Here is a 14,787-nt window from a genome sequence, read left to right on the forward strand (position 1 = left end):
CATCTGCTTCCAGGGAGGTCTTTGCACCATCTCCACATTAGGGCAGGGGCTGGCCGCTTCTGCTGGCCTGGAGAGTTCCAGGGTATCAGAGGGTTCAAGGTTTTCTGGCTCATCTACCCAATGTTCCTATCCCAGGGTCCCACTCTTTTTCTGGTAGAGCCTGAATCTGACAGGTGATCTGTCACAGCTGCACGTTCAGCCTCCTTTGGCAGCTGTCACCCTTACGGTCAGCTGCTGAGCCTGACTTTTAGCAGTTTCCCTGAAGCTGCAGGAGATGAGGGCCTCCTTAAAACCCACCATAAAGCTCCCCATGGCTTTTACACGTCCTTAAGTTGGCTGTTAGCTACCCTGAGCCTATCGCTTTCTTTTCCGCAAGGTTTTTTATGCTGTCAATAAAAGCCGGCTTACTCTACATTTCTTATAATTATTATAGGCCCCGTCCAGACAAACGGTACAGGCATTCCATTTCCCAGCTCAATTTCACCTTCAACCCGCACCTCACCCCAATTAACCACAGATGAAAACCTTAGTAATAGTGATGCCACTTCATGCCGAGGGTTATCACCACCCACTTACCACCAGCAATAGTGTCCCTATTGCCTTCAGAACAGTCGGTACTCCAATTTCACAATCCTGCCCTAAGAGTCTTCTTTTAAAGACCACCCTTGGCACCAAGTGTCTCTGGGGACACGTGGTACAGGGTGGCCATGAGGTGAGGTGTGGGGGGTTGTCTCTGCATGAAGTCATTCGGGGCCCAAGCAGAGCTGGTGACTGCTGAGAGGCTAGGACAGGATAGGTAAAAGGCCCTGGAGGCTTATGGGGATGAGGGCTCTGCTGTGGCATTAAGAGATGTCTGATACAAAGGCACACCATGGATTTCCTTTCCAAACAAGGCTTACCCCATTTGCATTTATTGATGGCGCATGATGGATAGGTTTAGTCCTCATTCTGGCATCTTATTTCATGTCATGCTTTCTCTCTTGAGTGCATCCTTTGTTTTGCGTCCTTGCTCTGTGGTGTGTATGTGTGTTTTCTTCAGGCTGTTTCACTGCATTGGTGGCAATGTGGCACTTTATTTTTTCTGCAACCACCAGACTTTGTCAAGACAAGATGTGTCAGATATGCTACGATGTGATCTGATGCATGAAACCTAGGACTCCACTCACACATGCATCCTCATTTGTCTTCCTGTTACATATTTGTGCTCTATGAGAATCCTGATAAGTTTCATTTTGCCCACTGTCCATCAAAAAAGAAAAAACAGTTGGTGTTTGTAATTACATGCACAGCCTTAGCAAGAACATTCCTGAAAGAACTTCCATGTTGACTAGGGTTAATGACAACCAAATCCTCTGCTTACGATTTTACCTGTTTGACGCCTGGAAGAATTTTGTACACACCAGCTTCTGGCTCCTTAGCTTTCATGCCTTGTTCCTTCTCCACCCCCCACACAGTCTCAGTGGCAGCCTCTTCAGGGCACGTTTCCACTGTGATATGACGCGTTGCCCTGTTCCATCATGTCACATACTGTGCCCTACACCAGATGTCAGCACGGAGGGTGGCGGGGCGCTCCTACACCAGGACAGCTGGCAAAAAACGAATTACAGGTGGGAGAGACTACAGACACATAAATCTATTCCAAAACCCAAATGAAATGTATCCCACGTCAAGTTTCCCTCACTCAGATCCACTCCAACATCATCTGACAATGCGGCAAAGGAGCATTTGGGCAAAAAGAGAGAGTAGTCTTAACTGACTGCACCAAAGCTGCCTTATCTACAAAAATTTTACAAAAGCATATGCCCCTATGAGCACATTGGGTCCTTCCAAGCCTGTCCTTAAAAGGGGCCCATGGAACTGAGGGGCCCAGAGCTTAAGCAGTCTCCACGTTGTACCTCGTGGTTTATAATTTGATATAGAGATGTTAATAAACTCCAAATAGGTGTAAGAAAGTCCAAGAAAGTTCTAGTTTTTTCCCATGATGATTGATACTTTTTAGGAAATGAATATCAAAACCTTTAAAAAAATAGTTTTCTTGTTCTTTTAGGTTCTTCCTCCTTGCTGGTGCCTGGTCTGCCAATTGTGCTGAAAGGGTGAAGTCACAGAGACGAATAAGCAGGAGATTAGTCTCCTAAGAAAGGAGCTACAGCAGTGCTGTCGGACAGAACTTTCTGTGATGATGGAAACGTTCTGTGTTTGCTCTGTCCAAAATGGTAGCCACTAGCCATATGTTGCCAGCTACTGAGCACTGGAAATGTGGCTAGTGAGACTGAAGAATTGAATTTTAAATTTTATTTAGGTTTAATTAATTAAAATTTAAACAGCCATGTGTGGCTAGTGGCTGCCATATAAGGCGGTGAAGATCTGGAGCCCATTGAGGGGGAGATGACACAGAAAGGGAAGGAGGAGAGGGGCCGGCCAGCCTGTGGCTGGGACCAGCCCGGAGAGTTTGTTTGTTTTCTAAACCATTTTATGGAGGCGTGACTGACTTACAAAAAGCTGTCTATATTTGATGTATACAACTCTATGATTTTGGAGATAAGTACACACCCGTGAAAACATCACCACAATCTACGCCATAAACATATCCATCACCTCCAAAAGTTTCCTCGTGCCCACTTTATTTATTATTATTTTTTGTGTGTGAAAGAACACAACGTAAGATCTACCCTCTTAGTAAAATTTTAAGTGTATACTACACTATTGTCAACTATAGGCACTGTGCTGGGAGTAGATCTCTAGGTCTCATTCATCTTATACACCTGAAACTTGGTACCCTTTGAGTAGTAACTCCCCGTTCCCCTCCTCCCAGCCCCTGATAACCGCCATTCTATGCTGCTTCTATGAGCCTGATTCCTCACGTAAACGAGATCATGCCACATTTGTCTCTCTGGATCTGGTTTCTTTCACTTCTGGGTTCATCCACACTGTAGCAAATGCAGTTTCCTTCTTTTTAAGGCTGAATAGTAACTATTCTCTTGTATGTGTATACCTACCACATTTTCTTTGCCCATTCATCCATTGACGGACGTGTAGGTTGCTTCCATGTCTTGGCTATTGTGAATAATGCTGCAGTGAACGTGGGAGCGCACATATCCCTTTGGGATCCTGATATCAATTCCTTTGCATAGATACCCAGAAGTGGGATTGCTGGATCATATGGGAGCTCTGTTTTTAATTTCTTGAGGAACCTCCGTAGTATTTCCCATAGCAGCTGCACCAATTTACGTACCCTTGTACACCAACCGTGCACAAGGCTTCCCTTTTCTCCACATCCTAGCTAACTCTTATCTTTTGTCTTTTTGATAATGGCCATTCTAACAGGTGTGAGGTGACATCTCACTGTGGTTTAGATTTGCATTTCCCTGATGATTAGTGATGTTGAGCTGCTTTTTACATACCTGTTGGCCATTTATGTGTCTTCTTTGGAGAAATGTCTCTGTTTCTTTGCCCATTTTTCAATCAGGTTATTTGTTTTCTTGCTATTGAATTATAAGAGTTCCTTATAGCAGCCCGGGGAGTTCTGAAGAGAGAGCCAAAGGACAGTGCTGCCCAGAGGGACTTCCTGCCAGGGCTCCTCTATGTCCTTCCTTTTGACATTTATGGAGCAGCCAGGTAGGCCAGACTGAGGGTGGGGCTGACTAATCCATTAGGCACACTGCCTAGGACTCACAAAAATGTTTTAATTTCTTTTAAAATCGCAAGAAAAAAAGAATGTTTAGGGCAAAGAAAATGTTTTAAAATATAATGTTAATATATTCATCTTTACGCCAACTCAGTCATAAAATATAATTAAAAAATTTTTTTAGTGGAGGAAGGAGCCCTTGAAAACAAAAGTGCCAAGTCCTAATGTGTGTGGGGGGAGAGGATGCTGCTTCCAGGCCGCCTCCACCCCCCCCCCCCCGCCCCACCCCCCCAGCTCATTTTGCACTCCCAGGCATCTACCTGGCCATCTCCCCTTTAAATGCTCCCCCATAGGCCACACCTGGACTCCACGAATGGGCCCACCTGCCCCAGGTCTTGGCACAAAGGGGTCAAACAAGAGAACCAAGATTCTCCAACAATCCCTGGGTCAGAACAGACCCCTGCACCCAGGCTTGGAAAATGCACCCCTAGACTTTACATACTTGCACAAAGAGCAGTAAGGAACTGGGGAGGGCTCCAAGAGCTGTGCGGGAAGATGGAGAGGCGAGAGGCGATGTTCTAGAGTGAATTTATTAATCTTTAAAACCCCTCTGATACTGACCCCATTTTACGGAGGAGGAAGCAAGGGCTCAGAGAGGTTGAAGAACTTGTCCAGGCTCACACAGCTGGGATTCAAACTTCGGTATGTCGTTGATCTGACACCCAAGCCCAGGGTCCGTCGTCACAGATCCCTGGAACCCCTCCCTCAGCCGCTGTGGGACCTGGAGAGGGGCACAAAGAGCAGCGTCTGTGCTGACCACCCCGCCCTCCATGGCGGCCGTTCCCTTTTCTCCACTCCTGCTCCCTGGAATCCCATCTTTCCAGGGCTGCTTCTATAGGATCTCTGGGCCTCAATTTCCCCTTTGTGCCTGCGTTGGGGTGGGGGTCTCCCTCTAGTTACAAGGAAGAGGGAGAGAAAAGAGAAGGACGTGGCCTTTCCTCCCTCACAGGGCTAAGGCCCCACTCAGCCCCGGGTCCCCCCGGAAGCCCACCTCCCACCACGCAGGGTCCTGCGGGCCGGAATGGGGCTCGGCCCCTTTAAGTCCCGCCCGGCACGCCCGGAGCCGGGCCGCGTTCCCAGGTCCGCGTTCCGGGATCCGCGTTCCGGGATCCGCGGCGGTGGCCGGTCTCGGCGCGTCCTCCGCGCTTCCCGCCGCCGCCGCCGCCGCCGCCGCCCCCGCGCGCGCCTCGCGGGTGCGGGAGGATGAGCCGCATCTACCGTGACGACGCGCTCCGCAACAAGCCCGTGCGGAGTGCGCGGCTGCCGGGCGCCTGGGCCCCAGCCGCCCACCAGCGGTAGGCCCCCGCCGCCCCCGCCGCCCTGACCCTGCGCCTCCCAATGGCGGAGGGCTCTCCGCGGCCGCCTCTCGGGCCCCAGTCCGCGCCCCCCGGCGCCGCGCTTCGGAGCGCACCCCTAAGACGCGGGTGGCGCCAGTCTCCCCTCCTGTCCCCAGACCCTCGGGAGAGAGTCGGGGTCCCGACTCCGGAACGGGGCTCAGGAGGCGGGGCTTCCTTCCCCGACCTCGGGCGCTGCCCGGGCCGCGGGGCTGTACACCCAGCCTGTCCTGCCCACAGGCCTGTGCCCAGGCTGCGCCCCGCTCCGAGAGGGCCGGTGGGGCTGTGACCGGAACGGCGGGTGGAGTCGGCCTGGCTGGGCTGCGGGAGGGCGTGGCCTGCCTGCAGGAGTGTGTGGCATCGGGAGGGCCGGGCCTTGCCATCACGGGGGCACGGAGGTTATGAGAAGAAAGGGACCGTTCCGTTTGCAATTGGAAACTCTAAAGAATGTAGGGGGTGAGGGGCTGGGTAGGGCTAGTAAGGTACAGCCAGTTTTCGCTTTTCATCCCCATCCCTTCAGCTCACCCCTCCTCTCTCCCATTTCTGTGGTTCCAGAAAAGGAAGTGCACAGGTTCTGCGTTAGTGGCAACTAGCATGGGGAAGCAGGGTCCAGCTCTCCTCAGGGACCCTGCGACCCATCTTGGGCTAGTCACAAACTTCTGAGTTTTGATTTCTCCTTCTCTAAAGTGGATGTGTGCAAACCGGAATATGGAAGTGCTTTCAAATGGTTGAAAAGGAAAAATACCTTATAGCAGCTTAGACACCCTCCCAGAATTTGGTTAAATAAAAATGTAAAATCCTTTATATTTAGTAAGCACTTAATAGTTTCCAAAACACCTGCATAGCCATGATCTAATGTCATCACCATAGAAGCAGAGTGTGGCGGCTGGTCCTGTCCCGTTTTGCAGATAAGAAGACTGAGGCTCTGGTTACAGTAACCCCCTGCCGGAAGGGCCGTAGCTTGGTCTTCAGCCTCGCCGGGTCCTTCCCACCCTCTGGGCAGTGCCCCAGCCTTTGGGACCCTCAGAGGAAGGGAGGGCCCCTGTGGGAAGCACAGAGAAAGGGGCTGCTCAGTCCTGGGCCCGCTCAGGGGCGAGTGAGTCGGGGACTCCCATGGGAGTTGCTTCTTTCTCAGTGCAAACTCAGACTGGGCCATCAAACTGTGGTCCTTTCCTGAGGACTGGCAGACCAGCTGGTCCCTTCCTTCCCTCTCCTCCCCAGGGGAAACGGCGTCCTGCTGGAGGGAGACCTGGTGGATGTATCTCGGCACAGCATCTCGGATGCTCATGGCAGGAAGGTGAGGATGTTTCCTCGGGGCGCCCGCAGGACCCTCTGTTCACGGTCCACACCCACCGAGGCAGCTCCCTGTGCTTGGCCCTGCCAGTGCCAAGACTTAGGGTCCAGCTCTTTCCTTGAAGGGCTCACAGGGCAGGTGGGAGGTGGGCCGGGAGATTAGCGGCCAAAAGGGTCACTGAGTGGAAGGGGATCGGTTGGGATGTGCTGGGCGGCGGGCGGAAGCGGGGGCCTGGGTTCTCCCTGGGAAGACAGACCAGGCCTTAAACCCAAGTGTGTGTCTGGGGCTGGGGTTGGGAGGGTTGAAGCAGGAAGGGTGAGTGGATGAGGTGAGTGGTCCAGGACTGAGTCTGGGGTGCTGAGTGGGCTGGAAGGCCCTCTGAAGAGGTCCTGTTGCCTTCGGATGGAGCTGAGTTAGAGGGCTGGGAGCTTTGCGGGGCTAGGCAGGATGCGTGTCTCTATCCCGGGAGAGCCGAGGGCCCGGACTCCTGTCCTCTGGTCTGGGGGTTGCATTGACCCAAGGCCTGATGGACAAGGTCAGAGCAGGTTAAGGCCTTGTGTGGGTGCGGGGTCAGCAGTGACCTTCCCCGCTCTGGACCCCTGCTCTGTTCCTGGGAAGTCGTGTGCGCCCTTAAGTTTTTGGAATTGAATGACTTTAAAGGTACAGGTGGAGTTTGCTGTTGGAAGGAGCCTTGAAACGACGCCATTTGCAAAGTGGTGAATCTCTTGTCATGGGCTTGCTCACCTTTGGACACCACTGTGTTGTGGCCGGGCCTTTTGGAAGGTTGGGTTTTTATAAATCAGGTCACCCGTGTGGACCTGGGCTTCTGCGTGTGTGCAGGTGGGCGTGCCTTGGGGAGGGAGGAGGGTTGCTGAATTCTTGGGCTTGTTTCCAGCCTGAATGTGAGTCTATGTTGCTGACACTGCCCGGGGCTTCAGTTCCTGCGTCCCTGCCCTTCTACCCTTGTCCCCTCAGCCTCCTGGGGTCCTGCCCCTTATCACCACCCCACTTCAGGTGTCCGCGGACACACCTGGCGTTCACCATCCTGTGCTAGCCAGCATCTCCTTCTTGAGCACTGGTTCTGAGTCTCCACCCCCCTTTCAGATAGTCCCACCCTGATGTGCTGACCGCTGCCTTATCTCCTTGGTCTCTGCAACTGAGTTCATTAGAATGCCCTCTGGAGGCAGGCTGGAGCCTCTCCCTCGCACCCCCAGAGAACACCTCTGCTCCCAGCTCAGCACTGATTTCATGCTGCATCTTCTGCACGGTAGCACAGAAGTTAGCAGGGTGGTCCCTCCAGTCTGGAGCCCCCAGCCAGCCAGCCCCAGGCGCCCAGCAGCAGTGCCACACTGATGTGAGGCTAACTTGCCTGGGCTACCTTGACAGGCAGGGCGTTCTCCCAGCCGCTCTCCAGGCTCACCCCCCTGAGCTCCCCCTTCCTAATGACCCGCAGACCTCCAGGTCTCTTCCTGCCCCGCCCCAAGGTAAGCAACCTCTGGTCCCGGCAGGCTCCTCCCTTGACTGCCCCACCCTCCCTTCGTCTTTCCAGGTCTGCTCCCTCCCATGGGCACTCAGGGACTCAGCCTGTCCTGAGTAAACCTTACACCTGCCCCTCCTACCGTCTGGCTGCCTCCAGCGCTCAGTCCTGTCCTGCTGCCAGCTTGTTTCCTGAAAGACATCTCTGAGGGTCTTGCTCCTGCTCCGAAACCATTCAGGATTCCTTCTTGTCTAACTGATCAAATCCCAACTCCAAGTGCTGACTCGAGGCCCGGCTCAGACTTATCCCACTGGCACTCCCAGCCTCCAAGGGCCCCGCTTTGCTCAGACATGCACACAGGACCTTGACTTTTATTTTACATGCCTGTCCCAGGCTTTTGATACCCTTCCTACACCCTTGCTCCCGCGGTGGCAGGTCTCCCCACCCTTCCAGACTGTGCCTCCCTGTTTTTCCCAGGAGTGGTTTCCTCTTCTTCAGTCTCTGGGAGCGTTTCGTCTGCCTGATTTGATTAGCGTAGCTGGCAAGCAGCATTTGCAGCACGCTTCATGCTTTCTACTGTGTCTGCTCCTTCGTCATCTCCTCGAACTCTTACAGCACTCCTGAAAGCAGGCATCACGTTGTCCCCGTGCCACAGGGGAAGCTGAGGCTGGGAGTGATTTCCCCCTGGCCCACATCTGCTGGAAGAGGCACAGTGGCTGCCTCCTTCCCCGCTCCCTGCCAGTCCCCTTTCCATGGCACCTTGGCTGCTTCCACTCCTGCTTCATGGTGTTTGGGGTCTTTGGTGCCAGGACTCTCGGGTTCTGTGTATACTTTCTGTCTCTGGCTGTGTGTGGGGACTGTGGAGGCCTTGGGGGCAGGCCCTGGGCCCGCCCTCTCATGGACGTCTAGCATGGTTCATTATGTGTGGCAGGTGTTCTGCTGAACACATGAATGAATGAATGAATGAATGGATATTGAAGTGGGGCATCTGCCCAGCTTGCATATCTTTCGGGGTAGAGAGTGAGTCGGGGAGGGCTGCAGCCGGAGCCCTGTGGGGAGTGTGTGTGTTGGAGGGTGGGGGGAGTGAAGTAACCCCCTCACCCTCTTTCTGCCTGGCCCCAGGAGCGCTACTACGTGCTGTATATCCGGCCCAGTTGCATCCATCGCCGGAAGTTCGACCCCAAGGGAAATGAGATCGAGCCCAACTTCAGCGCCACCAGGAAGGTGAACACAGGCTTCCTCATGTCATCCTACAGTAGGTATCCTCCGCCCCTCGTCCCTCAGGGCCCTCTTACACTAGTTTTTGTCATGTGAGTAAGATGAGGCCTGATGTTAGTGAGATGCCTTGTGTGACTTCGGGTACTTGGCCTTCCTTTGTCTCTAGGGGCCTCTTGGCCCCCAGAAAGTGTCTTCTTCGCGTGGTTGGCCTTGAAGCCCATGTCTGGTCTGAGGGCCCCCTGGCTGGACTCTGTCCTGCCCCCCATTCACTCAGGGTATCCCCAGTGCCCCACTGCAGTCCCAAGGACCTAGCTGGCCTTCCCAGCTCCTGCCGTCTCCTGCAGTCTAGGCAGTTGTCCGTGAACCTGGCTCTGGGCTCCAGCTGCCTTTGCGCAGAGCCTCGACCAGGCCTCCGGTGGCCTCCATTTTTCTGCCGAAATTCTTGTTTGGTTCTTGGGCCCTTCGCGATCCCGTTCCTCTTCCCAGCTTTCCCAAAGGACCTCTTTGCTGTCTGCCCCGAGTGAGAAGGGTTTGAGGGTGAGTGGCAATCCACGCATCCCTCTGTTGTTTTATTCATTCCTGCTTTCAGTTGCTCATTAATTCTCGGAATGTTTAATGAGCATCTGCCGTGTGCCAGGCCGTGAGCCACGCACAGAGGGTCCAGGGACGCACAGGACTCAGACATGTGCTCGAGATGTTCTCAGTGTGGTGGAGGAGATGGGCAGCCTGTGACGGGAGCCTACGGAGGGGCTCTGAGCCCAGGCAGGCGTGGTCGGGGGTGCCCTGGAGGAGGGAACACCAGTACAGAGTCCTGAGAGATAAGCAGGAATCAGCCAGGGTGCCTGGGCCAGGGAGTGTTTCAGAGAGGGGACGGCATGCCAAAGACATTTGGGACCTGAGGGCTCCTGACGCAGGAGCAGAGAAGCCAGGTGGGGAGGGCGGCCTGAGAGGCAGGCGGGGAGAAGGGCCCAGAAGGGGCACTCAGTCGAGGGTACAGGGACCCCTGTAGTGAGTGGCTTTAAGTTGGTGAGTGATGAGATTAGATTTGTTCTTAAAAACCCCTGGGGAGCTGAATAGACTGGAGACCAGGAGGCCTGGTCAGAGACTGTGAGGCAACCTCAGAGGGAGATAAGAGGGCCGGGATTAGGGACCTGTCAGTGAGGATGGAGAGAGCGGAGAGACCCAAGCTAGAGGAGGGACAGTGGCCTCAGTGTTTGGATGTGCGGAGAATGAGGGAGGAGTCAGGGAGGACCCCAGGGTTTGGGCTTGGGTGCCAGGTTTGGGGGAGTGGAGGTGCGAGAGGAGCAGGTTTGGGGAGAAGAGTTCTGTTTGGGACACGTGGCCTTAGACACGTGGTGGCACTTCCCAAGACAAGTAGGTGTCCACTGGGGCCTTGGAGGTACAGTTCTAGAACCCAGGAAGAGGGCTGGGCTGGCAGTGTATGGAGGAGTGGTCACACATTGTAGTATCGAAGCTGTGGAAGTGGTTGAAGGCACCCGGGAGGTCGTTTTGGAGAAGAGCGACAACAGGAGGTGGCCGGGGAAGGAGTCCGTAAGGAGCAGGAGCCCTGGGAGAGGTCTGAGGGAGATGGGGAAGGCCAGGGGGACAGGAGAGAGGAGGTAGCGATGGCGTCAGGTGCTGCCCACAGCCCAGGGCGGCTCTGGCTGCGGAGCATCCAGTGGGCATCACAATGAGGAGCCCCCCAGTGACTCTGATGGGAGGTGGGCAGAGCCTGGAGCCGTGGGTGTCAAAGCCAGGATGCAAAAAGGCATTAGGGAAAGATCCGGGAGAGGAGAAAGAGGGACGGGTCCTCAAGGAGGTGCGATCTGGAGCCCAGATGGAGGAACTGGCTTGAGGCAGGAGGGGACACACCTCTCCCTTTGAGACAGAGGGAAGGAGGAGAGGTTCCATGTGGTTTTAGGTAAATTGACGGGGAGGTGGTGGCAGGGAGGTGAGTGGCCTCACTTCTGGCTTCTGGTATCTTGTGAAGTAGGAGGTGAGGTGGACGCAAGGCAGGGCAGGGTTCGAGGAGGATGGAGCAGTTTGAAAGCCCTCTGTGTGAGTGAGGTGTCCTGGGATCCCAGAAGGCTTCTTGACGGAGCTTGGCAGCAGTTTTACACCATGAGCGGGATGTGGTCTTGGTGGCTTGGCGGGCAGTTCTCCCCCAGAGAGCAGCCGCTGGGGTGCTGGCGTGGAGAAGGCAGCCTTCCGACAGCTCTGGGTTGTTGTGTGGGGCCTGGGAGGCCTTGATTCTCAGCCTGGGACCACCCCGCCCCCTACCAGGACTTGCAGGTTTGGGACTTTCAGTGCAGGAAGGCGAGGCTGTTGGAACCCTCCCTGAGCCTCAGGGCTCTGGCCGGGCCAGGACGAGCAGGCCAGAGAGAGCATGGGGACCACCAGAGTTTGCTGCTGGGTCCAGCAGACCCTGTGCCAGCCAGGGAGACCCCAAGAGCCTGGAAGAACCCGGCCTGGTCACTGGGGTCTCACTGGGAAGGCAGAAGGGTGTGGAGAGTTTGAATGCTGCCTCCTCCACGGACTAGCTGTGTTACCTCGGGCAAACTACTTAACCTCTCTAAGCCTTAGTTTTCTCATCTGTAAAACAGGAATAAAAAAACAATAACACTCACTGAGGGTCAACCATGTGCCAGCACTGTGCTGAATGCTTCATGTGTATTATTCATTGACAGCTCATGTCAGTCCTGTCAGGTGGGTGCCATTTTATCCCTATTTGTCAGGCACAGAGGGGTTAAGTAACCTGCCTAAGGTCGCACAGCTTCTAAGCAGATTTGCCCCAGGCAGCCTGGCTCCAGAGCCCATGCCATTGGTCCTCTACCATGAGCTCCTTGATGAGCGCTGGCAGGACGAGTCCTCAGGCCTGCCCTCAGGTGCTTGTGAGCGTGTGCAACCCTCAGCCTGGCTCCTAGGAGGCCTTCCCAGAGTGCTTATTACAGCAGTAACAGCCCCTGTGCTGTGTGCCTGCAGAGGAGGAAGCCAAGGGGGACACCGACAGACTCACTCCCGAGGCGCTGAAGGGGCTGGTGAATAAGCCGGAGCTGCTGGCGCTGACAGAGAGCCTCACCCCCGAGCAGACAGTGGCCTTCTGGATGCTTGAGTCAGAGATGGAGGCGATGGAGCTGGAGCTGGGGGCCGGGGTACGGCTGAAAACTCGAGGCGACGGCCCCTTCCTGGGTGAGCAGAGCGGCCCTCACTGTGGCCTGATGTTCCCATATGGCCTGTGGGGGTCCCGGCCTCCTGCCCGAGGCTCCCCCAGCCCTCCTGCTTAGAGCTCATGGGAGCGGGCCACATCTGGCCTCTGTGGCGACATGGCCCCTTGATTTATTCCTAAGCCCCTGGACAAGTGCCCTGGGGCCAGTAGCCGAGACTCTCTGGATCCTGGGGTACCACCCAATCCCGTGGTTCCTGTGGGTGACCTTTCCTGTCTAGTGCTTTGGGGGTCCCCCCCCAGGGCCTCCCGGAGCACACCCAGGCCCGAAGAGAACACTGGCTTATCCCAGACCTCGGGGAAGCTGGCAGAATGGACCGGGCCCCACTGTGTTTTTGCCACAGGGACGGGGGCCATTCACCTTGTTCCCTTCTTTCAGATTCATTAGCCAAACTTGAGGCCGGAACAGTGACCAAGTGTAATTTCGCGGGTGATGGAAAGACGGGGGCGTCCTGGACAGACAACATCATGGCCAGAAAGTCTTCTGAGGGGGCTGCAGTGGAGAGCCGAGAGCAGGGGGACGGGGCGGAGGACGAGGAGTGGGTAGGTCAAGGAAGACAACTGTGGCCTTGGCGTTGGCGTGGTTTATCTCTCAGCAGGAGTTTTGTCCGTGCTGGTTGGGTGTTGGACAAAGAGACAGAGGCATAAATTTTAGCCCCCAGCCTTGGTGGAATTCCAGGGAATGCCCGAGAGTGTGTTAGCATCAGGGAAATTCCTTTAAGGTGTAAAGGGTGACAAGCTGGGACCTTTCTTTTTGGTGGGTGTGAATTGTGCCAATTACAAGAAAACCCCAAAGATTTATAAAAGTGAGGGGTGGAAGGAATGGAGGGCGGAGGGGAGCCAGTGAGACTTAATGTCACAGGTCTCCAAACATTTCCACTTCAAGTGAATACGTCAGCTGTGTCGAGGTGGTAGGGCAGCTGAATGAGCAGTTTTTCCTCCTTTGTTCTGGGCTTTCTGCCCAAAGTGGCTGGAAAATGGCTACCTTGGTCCTTAATAGTTTTTTTTTGCCAAGGCTCAGCTTGCTAGTGGATCCTCAGCCTACTCACAGTTGATTTCTTTTTCCGAAGTATATTTCACCTGAAGATTTGAATGGATGTCAAAAGGCCCCGAATTGAACATTTAAAATAAAGTCACAGAAAAATGGGCTATTTATGTAGGTGATGAAGATGACATTTGCCAGAGAAAGTGGGGGCAGGTAGGGTAGAGGGTCTGGATCCCCTTTTGTCTTAATAACGTGGGTCTTGGATGGAAAAACCATCTGTGGAGCTGCCAGGCTGCTCCCTGGGCCGGCTCTGATGAAGTGGGGCCAAAGCAGGTGGCCGAGGGCCCCGCTGGTCCCTCTCGATCACATCCCTGTTTGTCCGATGACTTGCAGAAGGCTTGCATGAAAAGTGCTGTGTTCATGTCTCTTTACTTTCCCCCTAGGACGACTGAGGTTAGGGAGATGGAGTGCCTCCGGGGCCCGCCAGCACTATTGAGGATTTCTTCCATCAACTTCCCCTCTGGAGCTGGAGGGGGCAGTCCGCCAAGCCTCAGCTGGTTCTTCCCTACAGCCGCGTGGAATACCCTTTGAACAAGCTCTGCTAAAATCGAATCCAAGCCCATGATGTTGGCAGTGGGCCCCATGCCGTGGCTCGTGGAGGGTCCCTCCCTGGATGTGAGTCTAGCCTGCCTAGACACTTTCATGATGGCTCTTGCCCTGAGTGGCAGCCTTGTTTCTGGGGGCAGGTGGCAGGCAAGTCCCCAAGGCAATCAGAGGAATTGGCCTTGGTCTTGGTGCAGAATCGGGGACTATCCCTCATCTGCATGCAGAGTGGCTCAGAGGAGAACTTACCCAGCCTCCTTCCTCTGCTCTTGGTGTATTTCCTGGTTTCCTTCCACCCCCGCCTGCTGCCCCGTGCTCCGCGTTGTGGCCTCTGCCCCTTTGCTCCAGCCTCCTTCCCCCAAGGCCGCTGGTTCTTTATTCCTCCTCTGCTTCTCTGCCACCTGGGGGCTCCTGTCTCCTGACCTCCTTGGCTGCTCTCCTGGGGATGCTGTTCTCAGGGAGCCTAGAGCCTTCCCAGGTGTGGCTGGGTCCCCGCCTCTCAGACTCACTCTTCCAGGCCACGTTTTTGATAACACCTTTTTCGTTGTTGTTTTGTACCTTGAGAACTTTTTATAAATGAGTAAATCTTCTGAAAAGAATTTCTCTACAGTGACTGAGTTGTCATCAGGTGTAAACAGTCTTCCAGCGGGGCAACGTCCCTGTAAGGAGGAAGCCACTTCTTTCTGGTCGTGAGCACTGCCTTGCTGGGTATGGTGCCCACTCCGATCTGTGACGAGATCTGGAGTTGAAATCTGCCTGTCCCAAGAATGGCAGGCGCTTGGCAGCATGCGGGTCCTGCTTGCCTCGGGGAGCAGATGGGGTGGTGGTAAACCACCAGTTACTGAGTCCTCTCGTGTATTAAACACAGCAGTGGATGCTTTCCTGACAGTAATTATAGCCACTGACTGTGGAGTGCTTCCTGCTGCTAGTTCTTGTGCTGAGCGCTTGCAATATCTTACTTAATCGTC

General features: G+C 54.7%; 1 protein-coding gene and 1 long non-coding RNA gene across 2 annotated transcripts; one reads left to right on the forward strand and one right to left on the reverse strand.

Annotated features, from left to right (window-relative positions):
* Positions 1-876: 876 nt before the first annotated feature.
* LOC111775217 (uncharacterized) lies at positions 877-5,306 on the reverse strand. The gene is made up of 4 exons (XR_002810720.2): positions 5,097-5,306; positions 4,247-4,406; positions 3,402-3,523; positions 877-1,586 (listed from the first exon to the last, which is right to left on the reverse strand). It is a non-coding gene; the product is annotated as an uncharacterized lncRNA (long non-coding RNA).
* ARPIN (actin related protein 2/3 complex inhibitor) lies at positions 4,419-14,415 on the forward strand. The gene is made up of 6 exons (XM_023649905.2): positions 4,419-4,980; positions 6,241-6,316; positions 8,913-9,045; positions 11,991-12,197; positions 12,611-12,774; positions 13,660-14,415. The coding sequence occupies exons 1-6, from the start codon at positions 4,889-4,891 to the stop codon at positions 13,666-13,668; spliced, it is 681 nt and encodes a 226-aa protein (XP_023505673.1). The 5' UTR covers positions 4,419-4,888; the 3' UTR covers positions 13,669-14,415.
* Positions 14,416-14,787: the final 372 nt, after the last annotated feature.

This window comes from Equus caballus, chromosome 1 (assembly GCF_041296265.1).
Source record: "Equus caballus isolate H_3958 breed thoroughbred chromosome 1, TB-T2T, whole genome shotgun sequence".
Classification (NCBI taxonomy): domain Eukaryota; kingdom Metazoa; phylum Chordata; class Mammalia; order Perissodactyla; family Equidae; genus Equus; species Equus caballus.

Bases quoted from the DNA above. Each gene is read 5' to 3' on its own strand.
- ARPIN (XM_023649905.2), top strand. From the start codon at position 4,889: ATGAGCCGCATCTACCGTGACGACGCGCTCCGCAACAAGCCCGTGCGG. The intron at 9,046-11,990 runs GTAGGTATCCTC...GTGTGCCTGCAG, and splicing joins CTTCCTCATGTCATCCTACA to AGGAGGAAGCCAAGGGGGAC. The intron at 12,198-12,610 runs GTGAGCAGAGCG...CCCTTCTTTCAG, and splicing joins AGGCGACGGCCCCTTCCTGG to ATTCATTAGCCAAACTTGAG.